The sequence below is a fragment of the Coturnix japonica genome, chromosome 4 (assembly GCF_001577835.2).
Source record: "Coturnix japonica isolate 7356 chromosome 4, Coturnix japonica 2.1, whole genome shotgun sequence".
Taxonomy (NCBI): domain Eukaryota; kingdom Metazoa; phylum Chordata; class Aves; order Galliformes; family Phasianidae; genus Coturnix; species Coturnix japonica.
Window position 1 is genome coordinate 25,830,625 of NC_029519.1, and position 18,015 is coordinate 25,848,639.

The 18,015-nt window shown below is 45.0% G+C and overlaps 1 protein-coding gene across 2 annotated transcripts in view; it reads right to left on the reverse strand.

Moving 5' to 3' along the window:
* Window positions 1–18,015, reverse strand: part of MAML3 (mastermind like transcriptional coactivator 3) — a 193,193-nt gene that overhangs the window by 69,947 nt on the left and 105,231 nt on the right. For both annotated transcript variants that reach the window (XM_015861040.2, XM_015861039.2), the window contains exon 2: window positions 484–1,971. In XM_015861040.2, the coding sequence (XP_015716526.1) occupies window positions 484–1,971 (1,488 nt within the window). The remainder of the gene's footprint in view (window positions 1–483; window positions 1,972–18,015) is intronic.

Here is an 18,015-nt window from a genome sequence, read left to right on the forward strand (position 1 = left end):
TATTCAGCACTCAGAATGTCTTTCCTTCGCTCCCTGAGCCAAAATGTCAAATGTGTTCACCCCAAGAGTGTGAGCCAACCACTCCATCTTTCTGTTATAATGCCAACTACACTCTGGAAATTAAGCCATACAGAGGTTTGGGATCTAAAAGCATCAAGTTTTATATTATGAGAAAATGAAACAAACTCTCCAGGGAGCAGTAACTTCAAAACCAAAGCTTTATAGAGCGGCCCTATGCACTCACCAGCAGAACAAGGAAAGCTCTGGTTCAGAAAAAGTCATTTAATAACATACCTTAAACATAATGCAACATAATTTCAGTTATTTCTTAAAACGATCAAACTCCAGTATCACATGAAAAATCCAAAAGGCATCTGCAATGGCATTCCATATTTTCCAGAAAAAAAGAAGAGTAGGAGGAAACGATACAAAGAGTTATTAAACCTCACTCTGGTTGTTCGCATACTGCATAATCGCACTTACCTGACCAAGGGAAGGAAGCGTTGCATATGCCATGGGCTGGTTCAGCATGCCTTTCTGCTTCATGATGAGCATGCGTTTCTGTTCCTCACTCAGGTGTGCCATCTGAGCTTGCATCTGCGGCTGCTGGGACTGCTGCTGCTGTATGTATGGCATCATAGGGTTCTTGCTGGGATTTGCCATTGGTGGGGTCATCCTCTGGCTCAGCTCAGCATTGAAGTGGGTCAGAGGTTTGGTGTTGCCATAAGAAAGCATATTAGGCTGTTTGCTTAAAGAGTTTGTGCCCAGGTTATTTGGCTGCTGATTGATCATATTCATGTGATTCTGAGGGAGGTAGTTATTCATTGTGGTCTTCTGTGGATTGTTTGCCATAGGAGGCACTATTGGGTTTTGGTTGTTAAAGGCTTGGGGATACATCATTGGACTATTTGGTTTCTCTGCACTGAAAGGCCCTCCATACGGACTAGATGGAGGTCCCACAGGTGACCAGCTTGAGGCTTGATTTGGATGCTGCTGCTGCTTCTGCTGCATGAGCTTAGCTCTTTGCTGCTGCTGTGCGGCCATTTGCTTGAGCTGTTCAGCTGGAGACAAGTCAGCACTTGGTATATTGACCGGTCCAGGCCCTGATCCTGCCACAGTTGCTGCTGCTGGGTTCATGAGATAGCCATTTCCAGATCGTGTCTGAGGTTGGCCTGGAGTGTGGGCCTGGTTGGGAGTCTGAGGTGACTGAACAACACAGTTTGCTGGTGAGCCTGCAGGGATTGGAGCTGGTGGAGCACTGGATACAGAAGTTATGCTAGAGGCTGTGGAAACATTTGAGAATGGAGGACCAGAGGAAGAAGGCCTCACCTGGGGAGATCCTAAGGGAACATGAGCAAATGGGGAATGAGATGGATCACTTTTGACACTTGCACTCTCTTGAGTCTCCGTGGCAGGCCTTGTAAGGTCTGGCTCCTTCTTCTCTTCAAAGTCTTCATTGAACAAATCTTGTATGTCATCTTCTGGAACAGTGTTTGCTAGTTCATCTATTAGCTCCTGCCACTCTTGATCATTCAGATTAATGTCTGAGAAGAGTTTGTTCTGATTTGAAAGGGATGTCTCTGAAGTGTCTATGCAGGTAGGATCATCCAAGGGCTCTTGCTTTAGCTCCTTGTTCTGAAGGACATTAAAACCATCGTCTAACTCACTGCAACCATTAACAGGGAGCTTTATCTCTGAAAGCCCACCATTTTTACCCAAGTCTTCTAGCCCACTACCGTGAGTTCCACTGTTCTGCAGGGGCAGGGATGCTTTCATGTCAAGCTGGTGAAGAGGAGAAACAGCAGGCAAAGGCAAGTTATTGGGCAAGTTGTTGATTGCCTCGATGCCTGGTACATCTTTCCGTATCCGCTTGCTGGTTGGAGAAAAGCTGCCATCGCAAACTCCATTCTGCTGCTCTCCATTGAGAGGTGATCGTGCGCCTTCCAACTTCCTTTTTACAGTCTCTTGAAGCTTAAAGGAAAACAAGAGAAAAAGAACCAGTGTTGACCAGTTGCAGAGACAAAGTGCTGATTGAGCCTTGTGACACAAACTAGTTACCAAGCTGACTACTGGCAGTAGGTTTTAAAAAACCATTAGGAAGCTTCCTTCCTAATGCCTCAAGGCATTCCTATGCCTTGACCAATTTGAGAAGACAGTCTAAAACAAACCAACCAACTATTCAAAACAACAACTGCAAAAACCAGAACACCCACTCCTTTAGTAGGAGAGCACAGGTCCACAGCTCCAGAAACAGTTCTGTAGAACTTGCTTCTACTCTCCAAACCACCTGAATTTTACAGAACAAACTGAGTATTCTAACTGGTTGGTGCTTAACACAGTGACAAAATATCTACAATACAAGTGATTGAATATGCGTATTGAAATGTACCGTTGATGCAAAAGAAAATATCCAAAAAAATTAATTAACGTGGCTTCATTTGAACACACTCTGTTCTTTGGCTGCAAAACATATTGAGAATCAGTTTTAAATGATGAAAAAGCATAGCCACTCCAAAAAATAGCATGTATTTTGCACAATGCTAACCCAATCAAATCACACACAAAAAAAGAAAAGGCAATACTGTATGTGATAGAGGCTAACATAAAAGACAAATAACTAACAGAAACGATAACAGGAAAAGTCCAGGAAATCGACCAAATTAGCTGTGAGAATGTTATAAAGAATAACCTACTCATATATGTTTTATTTTATGTTAAAAAAAAGAGTAGTAAAGCAGTGTTACAGAGTACAGTCCCCTCCTACCTCAATCAAACATTAAGTTCTCTGCTCAATGTACCAGGCTAAAAAAAGCAGCCTTCTTTAGCTCCCACAAAAACAATAGCAGGGAGGGGAGGAAGCAAGGAGATCACAGCTCTAGAGAACTCCTTCAGGACACACTTGCATCCTTGATACTATAACAATAGAAGAACACACACACACACACACACAAAAAAAAAAAAAAAAAAAAAAGGAAAGATTTTATCAATTTTTTAAAGTACTTTTACTGGTATGAAAATCTCAGCCACTCAGCTCCCATCTCTGCCCTAAACTTGAGGTCCTCAACCTTGTTTCTTCCCACACAGCAGACCCCATTTAGTTCTCCCATCCCAGAAAGCAGGCTCCCCTTTCATCCCGAGTGCAGAACAGGTAAGCAAACTCATGTCTCATCCCCACTCAGAGGGAGTAGCTTGGATATGGCAGCTCCCTGCCTTTCCCCCAGTCCTATGCGGGACACTGGGAGGACAGCGCCGGGCACAACTAGACACTACATGGCTCTCACCCGCTGCCTCCTTGCCCTAAAATCCTGCATTAAGCTGACCATCACTGTATTTATGCGATGTCACTCTGGCTACAGTCTTCCAGTGAGCCTGTTTTCCCTTTGCCCTGAGACCGTGTTAGCTAAATACTGAGCTGCAGTGGGAACTGCCACAGCGAGGGGCCTCTGGCAGACTTCTAGTGATGAAGAGAAGGCCATGTAAGAAAGACAGACCTGTCTTAATGTCGAGTCAGGGATTAGTAAGAGTGATTATCTCCTGAGAAATAAAACAAAACTGACTCCATACGTTTCACAGCACTTTGCGGGCATCCCTTATGGAACAGGAGTAAGAGTGAAACCATTTCACATTTTACATCTTTTAGTAATTTATCCTGAATCCATCACCTTATTTGTACATGAATGTTTACCAAGAGAATCAAAACTACCCACAGGCAAATAACCAACCCTAAAAATACCAGCTCCTAAAGATGTAGTCATGCTGTAAAACTTGGATGTCCCCCTGTACAAATATACAAGGACTTCAGTGAAAGTAAAAGCAGGGCCAGTATATAAATATTAATATCAGTGTTTATTATGTATTACAACAAAAAGCAGATTTAAGATGGAAACTATTTTCCATCAAATATCAACTGTACAAAGATCTTGCCTTGCTGCAAACAAAAAAAAAAAAACAAACCCAAAAACCAGTTTCCAGCTCCAAATTATTCTCCTTCAGGCATTTTTGGGTGTGGGGGGCTAAGAGTCAATAGAACAGTCTATTCTCTTTACTTTGTTCATTTGCTCGCTGAGCAACTGTGGGTGGAAAGAAATGTAACACATAGGTTTATTGGGAAGGAACTTGCTGCATACAGACTTCATGGGTGGTGAAGCATCTTAGCTCTAGCATCTGGGAGGGCTTGGGGGCCACAAAAATAAAGGCATCTTTTTTTTAGGTACGACACATAAATATTCTTAACAACTTATTTCAGTGCAGGTGGCTGTTTTCATAGCCTGATCTTATTCTCAATCACTATGTAAACTAGTGGATGACTTCAGAGTCGTACACTGACCACAGACAGGCCAGCAGCTTACTGCAATAGGACTGCAGAGTGACTTGGAATGAAACTCCAGCACCTCCCTTTCTCTCTGTAAAAACAAAGCCTGAAGTAAAATATTCTTCTGCAAAGTGTCTTCCACTTCCTTCTTAGAAGTAGTGCTTAGCTTGTGCATGTGATTTACAATATGCTTCACGAAGACATTAGCCTCAGAGTAGAGATTTATATCTTGGAGCAGAAAACTGTTGATGCATAAAACAAAACAAAAATAAAATCCTTGCCAGGTTCATAGGCTTTTACCTTTATTTACACAAAATATTTGGCCGATGGAATTGCATTTCAAAGCAGAAAGCAGGGTGAAGCAGGACTTGCTGTTATTTACATGCCTTTGGAGAAACTCTTGTCGCGGAGCAGGAAAAGGTCAAACTTTAGTGGGCTGACTTTTTAAAGGACTCAACTGGGGGGCAGAGGAGGACAGGAGCTGTGCATGCCAACACACAGCCGCACTAGGACCTGGCCCAGCTGATCTAACCTGCCCTGAAATTTTCAGCAGGGCTGCTCGGACATGCCACAGCACACCCGACACATAAACAACAGAGCACCGAGGCTGTCGGCAGGGCTTTCATCTGCCGGGAGAAGCTGCTTCGCTTCATCCTACCAGCAGCAATTCATTTTTCAAAAGAAATTAGACCAAGGTGCTGTTGTTATAGCAACAGTCAGAGCCACTTACCCGGCCCCATCCCCCCTGCTTATGCTGACTTCAGCGGGCAGCTATTTCAATTATGTATGGGGAGTGACCAGGACGGCGGCTGCTTAGTTCTTTTATTGCTCTTTCAAAAATTTAAAAGAAAAAAAGAAAAGAAGAAAAAGGCACAGAGACTAAATCCTTTTCCTGCCTGTGGAAGCGGAGCACCACTTGCAATGCCTAACACAGCTCTGCTTCCAGCTGATGGCCAGATGACACGGCAGCCTGCAGACACAGGGGCTCACAGCCTGCAGACACGCTGCAGCAAGTTCACTCCCCAGCTTTTTTGCACCGTGCCCAAATGCTCAGCACGTGTCACAGACGTTGTGTCAAGTGGCACTACTCAACACGCTGGCCCTGACCAATCACCTAACCAAAGGTGCAACAGCTGTAACAACCTCATCTGAGATCAACAGGGAATAATACCTATCGCCATTTGCATGCCACCAATTCAGCTCAAACATCTGAAAGGACCGCACATCTCTTGAACATCTGCGTCCTTTCTGGACTGCCTCAGAGATAACCATTAACAAGTCAACAGTGCCAAAGGCAACATGGACCGCATCTTGTGACCAGTGTATGAGGTCCTTCAGCACCACAGCAGCCTCAGGCTGCACAGGTGTCTCACAGAGATGAGGGCAGAGCAAGACAGGTGTTCAGAAACCAGAACTGAGATCAGACAAGTGGCCAGGCAAAGCCCATGGACGGGAGGCTGCTTCCAACAGGTGAAAATACTTTGAGCATCAAACCATCGCCACTACCTGAACTTCCTTATGCTGCTGCACACAATGCATCAATGCCTACATCGGATGAAGCCTGACACAGCAAATTGATTAGGGATTGTAACTGCTCACTTAAAGCACACGCTGCACTCCTCCATGCTGGGCCTGTATGCCCATTCTTAACGACTCACAGAATCATTAAGGTTAGAAAAAGACTTCTAAGATCACCTAGTCCAACTATCAGCTGATCCCCACCATGCTCATTAACCATGTCACTCAGTGCCACATCTCCATGATTCTCGAACACCTCCAGGGATGGTGACTCCACCATGTCCCTAGGAAGCCTGTTCTAGTGCCTGACCACTCTTTCTGATAACTTGTTTTTCCTGCTGTCTAACCTGAACCTTCCTTGGCACAGCTTGAGGCCATTACTTCTCACCCTATCACTGTTACCCACAAGAAGACGCTGATCCCCACCTTGCTACAACCTCCTTTCACGCAGTTGTACAGAGTGATAAGGTCTCCCCTGAGCCTCCTCTTCTCCAGACTGAACAGTGCCACTTCCCTCAGCTGCTCCTCGCAAGACTTGTGCTCCAGACCTTTCACCAGCTTTGTTGCCCTGCAGGCCACTGAAGCATTTCAAATACACAGGAAATTCCCATTGTGAAATCTGTTTGAAGCTGGTAAAAGTCTTGCTCTGCCAATCTCCCCAGTAACCTCTGCAGGTTCACTGAGTAACCTCTGCTGAAAGAATGAGGTTAAACTGCTGCCTGTTATCTGAGCAACTCAGGTCTGCTGGAGACTACCACCGGCCTTGTTTTTGCAAGCAGCTGTCTGAAGAACAAACCACTTGTGTTAACAGCAAGGAGTAAAACAAGCTCAGGGCATCAGGCAAGCCTGAAAGAGCTAGCAGTAAGGAAAATGCTCATTTTAGCTGGGTCCATTGAACAGGAGGAGTTAGTGTTTTAAGCAGCAGCTGGATGCAGGGCCAGTAGTGTGCAGGCCCTCACAGAAGTTGCCCGCCCAGCCAGCAGAAGGATCACGCTGTGAGGTCAAGTGAAGCCTAGGGAAGAACAGCAGCAAAAAAGGCACTGCAAGAGAGCAAAGAGGTGACAGCACCAGTGAAGTCAAATGCTGTGACTCTGACCACCTGCGGTCAGCATAGTGGGATTCTAATGTGGGCCAACACAGCTAGCGAAGCAGGCATCAGGACGTGCTTCCCTCAGCACTGCCAGAAAGGGAAGGGTGAGGGGAGGGAAAGGGACATTCCTATTGAGGTGGGAGAGTGAGGGAGAAAGGTCTATTCCTCCCCCAGGACTCAGCTGCAGTGCAGATATATCCTCCTCGCAAACCGAAGTTTTGTGTTTCCATTGCTCAGGTTGTGGGATAAAAGAGGACTTCTGGCTCTACACGCATTAATTGCAGCAAAACAGAGAAGATAGGCATCTTTCCTGGAGTTTACTGCACTCTTTCAAACCACCCATCCCACAGCCGCAAGAAACGTTTGTTGCTGTAGGAACTAACAGGATGGAGAATGCCTCACTAACAAAGTATGCAAGAGTGGAGAATATGTACAAAAAGTAGTGGAGAAATATATACAAAAAAATTGAGCAGCAAAGTTGGTATTGTGCACACTTACGAATGGTCGGGGAAAAAACCTGTAATTTTTCTTGCAGACTTGAGAGTACATATCTTACATATCAATTCCAGTCTGCCTTGAAAATATTTCTCCTTCTAATTCTTGCCTCTTCATCTCCAACAACTCCAGCCTCACTATGAATGCACAGTCACTAAATGGCATGCTTCGAGGAGATTTGGAGTGCAGGGTCCCTGGGGAAGCTGTTGAGTAAAATGCAGGCAATGGATGCAATTAATTTCCTCAATACAAAATCATTGGCAAGTTTAACTGGACTTCACAGCACAAATTATTTCATGGATGAGATGCTGTCATCACTGCCACGCAGCCAGAGTGCATGATCTACATGGCTCGCTCCTCCTCAAGCCCATCCAATTTAATCCTCCTTTAGTCCAGTCGGATAAGCACAGGCGAAGCAGTAACCTCATCACGTATGGAGTGCCAGCACTCCTCTGTTTGCGCAAAAGTCTTAACGAGGGTGCTAAGAGCCTCAGCACTACACTCCTTAGCTGGCAGAGCCTGCTCCTGCCTCACACAGCACAGCTGAGCCACACTCTCCCTGTGACTGCCCTCACAGACGGCAGGAGCAATGTTCTCAAGGCGGGTTATGAGGTTTTAGCCAGGCAGGTTCTAATTGACTTGTCTGGGAGCTGTGCTGATAAATCTTCACCCTTTGAAAACATACCCAATCTGCTTTGTATCTTTGCAGGAGAAAAATAATGATAAAAAACAGATACAGCAGAGCATTAAAGCTACACCTCTTGAAAAACTGCAAAATAGGCTACAAAATAAATGCAAGGAGCTCATATTTTAGGCTAAGAAGCAACAAAGCACCCTAACTAGCATTGCTGCATGCATTTGGTTTTGTACCACAGCTACTCATTCACTATTCACTAGCTCTTTAAACTACTATGTGATACTAGAAATAGTCCCCTGGGGAAACCTCACTCCAAATCATCCTGGGATGGGCACAAGTCCTGGCAAGCTATGAAGTGTTCTGTGCCAGCCCACGTGCCTTCTGAAGGGGCATTTGGGAGAGGAAAGTTGTGGTGCTCTGCAAAGAAACAGCCACTCTCTGACCCAGCCTCTGCTTCCCTTTGCCACGGCACTGGTTAGCTCTTAGAATAACAAAGTCAACAAAAAAGAAAAGAAAACTTAACTGAAAATCGTGGCATAGAAAAGGCATTGGAAAAATCCAAAATGGATGCATTCCCCTCCCCCCCCCCCCCCCCCCCCCCCCTTCCTCCAAACTGTTCCCTCGTCAGTACAATCAGCTTGATCCATCTCTAGGAAAGAAGAGCAGCACTAGAACTGCTTGTTTGCCTTGCCTTTGCATATCTATTTAAAAGACTGCACGCAGCAGCAGTTTTGTAAGACTCCTTCACAAACCTGTGTGGTCTTACATAGCCCAGTCACGCAATGCGCTTAAGGCCTCAGCTCCTGTTAAGTTCACTGTGTGCTAAGGGTCCAGTTAGTAAGACTATTTCTTCTGCACCAATACTTTTTTCAGAGAGGGATGCTAAACCTCATGAAACAAATATTTACAGTCTCTTTTGCTTTCAATAGAGGTTATAGCTGGCACTGTTAAAAATGTTGCAGGACCCTTGAAGATCTGCAACAGCAGAGCCAAAGGATTGTCCCAGATGCCCTTGACATGTCCTGGATTACTCTAAGCATGGTCTGAGAGCTATTTGCCACAGGCTAAAAGCCAGACAGTAGTGAATAGTAGTTTTGCCCTAAGCGTGGCCAAGCAAACCTTATAAACTTTATTTCTTCACTGCCTCAATGCCTTTACTTCAAGCTGACCTTGAATCCCACACAGGCAAATAACAACAACTAATGGAAAAGTACTCGCCTGGTCTCCCAGATCCCAGTGATTACAGTCACAGGCTCCCAAGGCCAGATCTACTGTGTGGAGTGAGCTGCAAATGTACCATTTAACTCTGCTGAAGAAGTGTAAAGAGGAAGAAATGAGATTTCAAATTGAGGTTCTGATTCAGCAAACTATTTAAGCATGTGCTTCACCTTCAGCACCCTAAGCAACCTAAAACATAAAGAATGATTTATGCAGCCAATGGCTTCATCTGAGGCCCTTGCTCAGCTCTTACTTTCATTATTTCCTGTACAGCAGGCACCTCCACCTGAGCATAAACCTCTCCCTTGCTCCCAGTGCCAGTCTGAAAATACTTTAGTGGTGTAACTGACTTGCATATGTGCACTGACTTCATGTTTCCTTGAAGCCAGATCCCAACAAGGATGCATTCTTTTGCAGTATGGCTAATCTCTTCACTCCCTACCAGTATCTGGATTGCCTAGGTTAGACAGCAGCTGTGGGAAACCTCAGGCTTCCTCAACAGTGCACATCCACATACATGTCCAGTGCCAGGCAATGGGCTGTGAGATGGGAAAAGAGGTTTTTTTCAGCAGTCACTTGGCCTAAAGCTCTGTTTTCTGTTGATCTCTTAAGGACATCAAGAAAAAAGGTGCCTGTGTTCAGTCTGGCAGAAGGGGAAGAGCCCAGGGATGGATAGAACCTGCTGCATGATGTTGAACACCTCAGCAATGACTAATCTTGTGAACACATCCCATATTTGCTCCTTTGCCCTTCTCCTAAAGCTGTTATGTTTGCAGGTACCTCATTACCAGAGTATCTTATCATTTCAGGAAAAAATGCTACCTGTTATTAAGGGGAAACCACATATTACCATCTTAAGCCATATAGGTACCTCTTTGCATAAAGGTGCTCAGCTCTGCTCAGGGCTTGCCTGACAGTGTCTCCAAGTACAGCAGTAGCAGCCTGTCTGCAGGGAAATTCCCCAAGTTCCTAGCTGTTCTGAGTCTGAACTTGTAGAAATGGGAAGAAAAGTCAGAAAAACTCCTTAAGATGTATAAGGCTTCAACATGCCTCCTTAAAAACACAACCGATAACCAAGAGAGGTGGTCAGTGCTGTGCTAAACAGAACAAATTCCCAGCTCCTCATGGCTACACACCAACAGATACTTTATAATCTGTTTTGAAAGCAGCCCTCCAAAGCAAGGAACTATAACTCATAATGCTAGGTATGTCTGTACCTGCCCATTGTACACAACTTCCCCCTTCCCCCCCAGTATTTTGCTGGCCAAAAAATAAATAAAAAAAATCTTTATGTTTTACACATGTGCATACACGCACACATAGCTGCTGCCATGATATACACATGGGTTTTTTCTCAGCTATCTCTGCATATCCAAACTATATTCAGATTTTAAGTCCTGTTCACCTTTGAGAGCTTGGTGACTTGAACAGCATCATATAAGCATACAAAGACAAAAGAACGTTTCCTATTGTTAGATGCTCTAGGTAAACAAGAGCTAAGGCTCGGTCACTGGGAACACTACAGTTCCTCACCAAACCCCTTAGAGTTATGAAGCAGAAGACTTTATAGTTTGCTGTTAGATAAGCCATAGAAGTGCACCATAAACCAGCTGTGCACTCATGTAATGGGCTTCAGCTGATCTAATTTTCCTTCTTAAAAGACTTTTAATTTCCACCTTTCTCTCCCATTGTAACAGTGATGAGCCACCTGCAATCTTTCAGTCTGCAGGTAAAATGCTTTTGTGCTGCTACCAGAACTATGTGGATCTGGGTCTCAGAGAACAGAGGAGGGCTCAGTCTAAAGCAGAAAAATATTCATATGTCAAAAGAAATATAAACCATCACTTAGCACTTAAACAGTGTCTTGTCGTTCAGATGTAAACATAGATTAAACCACTGCATCTCACTCTGGAAAACCTGATGTTGTATATGAATTGAATTCCAGTCTCCCAAGTCCTGTGCCCACCCAATGGGAATATAAAATATCTTACACCTTCTCAGATCAGTAGGCACTTTTGCTTCTTTTACTTCTCTTACTCACATATCAAACAAACGGTGACTAGGACAGAAAGTGCCCACAAACTCCTGCAGGTAACTAATGGTAAGAAAGTTGCAGACAAGAACAGGTTGATACATTCCATTCTTAAGGACAAGAATCATATCCCCTCTATCAGGCTGAGATAGGAATAGCACAAAGCTTGCTTTAGAAGTTCTTTATCATTGACCTTAAAGGCAGCCTTGGTAACTAGCTCAAAGAGTGGCATCCAGGCATCCACATTCAGATGCCCACACTAGATCCTCCCCAAGCCACCAACATTATTTGCCCAGTCACAATTAGGTCACCAATTACATGCTACTGCTATTGACATCTGTGTTTAATTAAGATCTCCGTCTGTGTGGGTCAAGTCCTTCACCCTCTGTCATTTCCAGAGGCTTCAGTTTTGTCCCACTTAAGTCTAAGAAAAAACCCAAAATCTTCATAATTTGGGCTACAATTACAGCATTGCATGTGAAGGGCCAGGGTAAAGAAGGACGTGTAGCTCCAAGTTCTCAGTTATCTACACACCTAATAATTTCTGGGCAGTTTAAAAGAGGCAAGAATAAGAGTAGAGGTAGAGGCCTTGAGTTCAAATTGCAAATAAATAGTGGCATTATAACCACAACGGTTTAAGCACAGTCTAAGCAAAGTCTGGAGAGAAAGAACAACTATGTTTAATTAGACATACAGATAGCAGGGAAGTACAGACAAGCTTTGGAATAGGCAAGCACTTCTTCCTTATTTAATAACAGTGGTAGTAACCTTAGTAACAACTTCAACAATGAGCAAGCACGCTTAAGAAATGATGGAAAATTGAGTAGGTATCAGGCATACAGAACTGAGCAAGTCTGCTGTATGATAAAGCTTCCCTCACTGAGAGCTTGTTTATAAAGAAAATTACATGGGCAGCAGGTTGAGTTTTTCCTAGGGCTATTTACAATACTCTTTTATTTTTCCTCCTTTCTTCTAAGCTTTTCAAAACTGTCAAATGAAAACAAAAGCCTGGCAATTAGCATACTTTGGAATTACATTAAGGGCCAGCTTTAAAATGCACAGCTGCCCCAGAGTGACTTTTTTCCCTGCCAGGTGGAAGACACTAGGCCAAAAACTAACCTTGCATATTCTGGGTCCTGGGGGCTGCAGCAAGGATTTACAGGAGATCATGGTCTCAGCGCATCTGGGGACAGCAGTAACTTGTGGGTTTTTTTGTGTTTAATTTTGCCAAAGCCAAAGCTGCCTGGCATTGCCAAATTTTGAATTCAGAACCACAGAAGCACTCAACACTGAAAACATAGTTTGTTTTCCTGACTCATCAATAAAGTAGTGGCAGCCTTCTTCTTTCCCTGCTAATAAGAGAGGGCTGCCATGCCAGAACCTAAAGCAGATATTATTCCCACCGCAGTGTTCCCCATGTCTGTGTACAGCAGCATAAGCTACTCAAGGCTGTTCTCTCAGTACAAGGCCTGGAAACCTTGCCAGGCAGCAAGACGCTGAATACGCATTGGGAGAAAGGCTCCCTGCAGAGCTGCTGGGGACAGATCCTGCAGCAATGCATGATGCCTTTTTTGGGAACACCATCTCCCTAAGCAGCTGCTGTCTAGCAGCGGTTCAAACCACAAAGTTTCTGACTAAACCACAGCTCTGCACCCGCTGGCTTTTTGGTCCCAGCACAGCAGGGTTGCCAGACAGCCCGCGCACACTGGCGTTCCCAGTCTCTTAGTAAAGACATCCAGGCAGGAGGCCCTGGGGAGAGCATTGCTCTAGAGCTGCTGCCCTGTGAGGAGTTCAGAGCTGTAGAACTCCTTGTCTCCTCTGCTTCCCACAGCTCTGTCAGACACCTGGAGCTCTCATCTGGGGCTATGAAATGCAAGTGGAATACCAGCACCAGTGGTAGCAGCTCTGCGTGGTGATGGAGGTTTTAAGGCACTGGGTATGAACCGTGCATCAGGCAGGTGAGGAACAATACCTTCTCCTTTGCATATTGCCATCTTTATACCTCTCATGACATTTTCCTCATATTTCCACAGTTCAGATCTCAAACATCAGTTATAAGACTGCAGAAAGCAAAGTGACTCTAGAGCATCAACATTCCTTCCAACAACTCAACAACCTCTTCTTGCTCCCACCCCCAGTGTGTTTTGCAGTCTGTAAGCCTCTCCTCATCTCTCACTGCTCTCTTCCCAGCGCTTCTAGTGTTTATTGGTCTTGGAAATGCCATAATAACTGACCTCATCAGCAGCTTCCTCAGAAAGTCAACTGGAGCTGGGCAACCATTTCCTCCAGCAATTCTCAAGCTCACACAGAAGACACGGGAGGCAAAATGATGTCTTGAGTTGCTTTGGGATGCCAGCTACTTCTGGCGAGAGAACTTTGCACAAGCTGCCCCTATCTGCAGTGCAAGCAAAATGTTTCTGCTGCAGCTCAGGCTCTTAGCTTTCCTTATTTGCACCCTACCATTCAAGAATAAGCAGAAACTATCACTTGTGTAGGGGCTGAAAAGCCAAGTGCTTGCAGCTGGGCTCATAGCACTGGGTGGCTGGCAAAAAGGAAGGGCTGGTGCCATGCCTGCTTTTCTTGCACTCTGCTTCCTGACTGCTGTTGCAGGGAGAATGCTGGGCTAAATGCTCCAGTACCATTGTTCTCCAATCTACAGTGCCTGCAGAAGAAAATCTACTCAGAGGCTTTTCACTAAACAACAAACAAACAGAAACTCCTCTCTAGCAGCTTTTGAGTGCTCTCATCCTGAAGCATTCCGGTGATAATACAGGTTTTTATAAAGCTGCAGCTATAGAATGCCATTTCCAGTGACCCCTGAACAAAGATGAGTTGGTGCAGGAATAACAACCTCAAGCACTCGCTGACTGCTCTTTGAACACAGTCTGAACATCAGACTGTGGTCATCCTATTAAAAGATGAAGAAATGAACATACTTTCTCCTTATCCCCTGCTCACCCTTTGCTTCCTCCCAGAACTTCAGGGTAACGATGTCCGTCCTTACTGATTTTATGTTCCCAAGGAGTACTGCTGGAGCTCAGTATCTAAAAGGAGGACCTGTGATAACTTTCTTACCATACGCAGGTCATTCTAGCCCTTAGTTTTTGACATTCTTTCCAAGGAGAACTCATGAAAGGATCTTTTTACTAACACATAGGGCATACAGTATAAATAAAATCCATTATCTCACACACAGAGTGGGTATCGCAGTCAGAAAGCGACCAGGACCAGTGGGAGCAGCAGACAAGGGAGCCTTCAGGCTGAAATGTTCGACCTGCTGCAGCCCCTGACATGAATGACAATGTCGTGTGCACAAAGCAGCTTTGCCAGAGAGCAGAGCAGAGCAGCCGCACCGCAGATGGAAAGCCACAGCACAGCCAGGAAAGGAAACGTGAATTGTCATGCTACTCCAAGTGTGTGCTCTCTGCTTTACATGCACAAACGAATCCTCTCAGAAAATGACACCTGCCTGAATTCCTTTAAACAATCAACTCATTAAATTCTTGAAAATATATAAGGATAAACACGTGGATACCGCAGATATGCAAAGAGATTACTTATTCTTTTTCCTAGCTCTCCTTACACTTCACATGTGAGGCTGTGACTTGAATAAACTTTACATACATTTTGCATACAAAAAATTGCAACATCATTTTGTTTTGTTTTTTTGTTTTGTTTTGTTTTTTTTAAAGAAAGAAATAATCGCCCTCCCTGGCAGAACTTCAACACCATTACTCAGAATGATTAGTTTGGCCACTGGAGGGCTCCAATATTGTTCCATAAAAGTAAAAGAAAGTTTACTCGGAAGGATAAATACGTGACAAACAGCCTGGGCAATAAAGTTCAAACATAATTTGCAATCTGAACCAAGATCTGTGGGTTTGCAAGTATTTTGTAAGAAGCAGAGCTACTACAACTGTTGCTTTGCTCTTGTAGCACAGAGAGAGCTTAAGGAGAATGATTTTCTTACGGTTTGGGTACATATGCTTCCTCAAGTACAGCACCTATTAGAATGATTTTTCTATATAATAGAATAATATGGAATGATTAGCTGTCCGCAGAAAAGCCCAAACTATAGGTTTCATTGGTACATGTCAGTAAATATCCCTCTGCATGAGCTCCCAGCGCTGCCGAGTGCAACTCAAGTACATTTTCTGTCCCTCCCATGACTGGAGCCTTCTCGATGAAAGCTTCCCAAGATAAATCACGCAATTAGTAACTGTGAGCACACGGAGGAGAGCCTGCTATAAAAAGTCCTTGAATGTTTTTTCTTTCTTGGATAAGCCATGCTGGGAGTTTCATTTTCTAGGAGGATTTATATGTTCGAGTATACAGAGTTAAGGAATAACTGCCTTGAAAACTTAATGGGTATTTTCCAGTGACATGGCAGCCAAGATTTTATCAGAAAAATGTATGTGGTACTGCAGAAGCCAGTATGGGCACCGATGTCAGCTGATAAGCTAATGACTGCAGCTTATCAGCTGATAAGCTAATGACTGCAATGCTCCAGTTAAGGATAAAACAAAAGCTAGTTCAGCATAGGACAAGAGAAAAAGTATTTGAAGCATCCCACTACCACCTACAAATGTACAGAAGGAAGCAAAATGTCGGGTAGGGGGAATTAATCCTGGGCTGAGTTCCTGAAAGTTGGAAGTTCCACATGGAGCCAAATTTGAGAATTGAGTTAAGCGCTCCTGAAGAGGGGGTACTATGATAAGCCCAACAGAGCACTGCTCTTGTCTGATGGAGTGTACTGACTTGGGCTGATGCACAAAACACTGTGGCTTGCTGGCGCCTTGCTCTGCACACACTATTTTTTCCGCTTCTTCAACGTAAAGGGAAAAAGGAAAAAATAGCTTGCTTAAAATATCCCTGCCGCGCTCCTGTAGCCCCTTCCTCCAGCACATCACATGTTAATGCCAATCTGCTGGGAGACTGCAATTCGAACATAATGAGATATTAATGAGCTTTGCACATGTCCCCAGTCGCAACAGTTCCCTCTGCCCGCTCGCTCCCCACAGCCCTACAGAGATGCTCCTCTTGTCTTCCTGACGCTGCACTTGTGTCTCCCCACACCTCCCCCCAGCAAACCCCACTGCACCACTCACCTTAAGCTGCCAGCACTAAAGAGCACCAAATGGGCTGGCACTGTCTTGTTTCCTGGCCTAATGGATGCTTGTTTAAACACTGGAGCTGTTTGCATTGCTGCGGCTCACTGCATGTTAAACACAGTCCTCTGAAACCCTACGCCAATCCAATAAAGGTATCAGCAGTTCAGCGTGGGGAGGCAATTACCATGAATCCCCAAGTGTGCCTTCTAAGCTCAAGGAAGGAAAATTTGATCGAACAACTAAAAGCAAAATCTGATTCGGTTCAGCATCACGTGGAGGACACAAGGTTTATCTGCAGCCAGGCCTATGGAGGGCAGGAGGAAATCAATGGGCGAGCTGGGGAGAGCAACTGCAGGTTGTGAAGTGGGCTTTAAGCCGGCCTGTTAGCAATGCTCTCCACTGCCTTCAGAGCCACTTTCCTCCCCTTTCTTCTGTGTGCCAAGGTGTGCTGGCTTTCTTTCTGCTTTTTTTAACAATATGCTACCAATTTCTTTTCACCCTTCATCAGTTCTTGAAACAATTCTCTTTCTGGGAAAGGTCCTTTCCCTGTGCAAAGTCATTGTCATATCAAAGGGGAAGTGTTAGACAGGAACAGCAACGAGAGAGGGCTGATGGTAACCAAAAAAAGATCTGTGCTTCATCGGGAGATGAAATAAATCCAAACCTCAGACTAATGACAGTCAATATTTCAATGGATCAGCTTTTTACCTGGGCGAGGGCAGAAAATCAAGGGAGGAAGAAGCTGTATTTCAGTTCATTTAATCCACAGAAACAAAGCCTCTTTAAAATGTTCCGCTTCCTCTGCTTTTAAGTGAGAGATAAGGAGATGGGGGAAGGGAGGGAATGTTTCCATTTTATTCTTTTATTTTATTTTTTTAATTTTAAGCAGAGTCTAAGATGGCCTCGCTCCAAGGGCAGCTTTGCAAGGCTGTGGAAAGTTCTCTAAGCACTTGCCACAGCCATAAAGGGGGGGGGGTTGCCATGCCATATCAGACTGCTGGAGCACTAAGCCCCATGCCCCGCAGGGGCTGCCATCCCTCTTCCAACTCTACTGTGCTGGGATCAATGCATACAGGTGAGACCTATAGAAGGAAATCTGCCCCCAGGAGAGCAGGTCCCCTGATCTGTAGGCCAAGCTCACCCCTGTACCGAGGTGGCAGGCAGGGCAAAGCTGAGGCTTGCCTGCATCAGAGCCAGCTGTGCAACACCAACACTGGAGGGCCAGCACATGGCTAATGGGCTTAGGGATCAAGCTGTGCTTTCCCAGCTAAGTCCCCACAGGTCAGACACCCAGGAGAGGGGGCTGTGCTGATTGATTACTGGGGATAAGAGTCACCTGGCTGCTGTCACTCCAGGACACACCACAGTTCTCAGCACTGGAATGAGGAGGGCAGCCAGAGGAAGCACTGTCTAATTTTACAAAAGGGCATGTGAGGGGAGAGATTGTTTCCTTATTTGTTTTTACAAAGCAGGAAAACAACCGGTGGGGAGAGGATGGAGTTAACCCCAGGATCTTGCCTTCCACACACTGCTGAGCCCCCACGGGCTCCAAACTTCAGGCAGACAACAGGATGCCAGCGGGGCCAGAGCACGGCTGGTGAG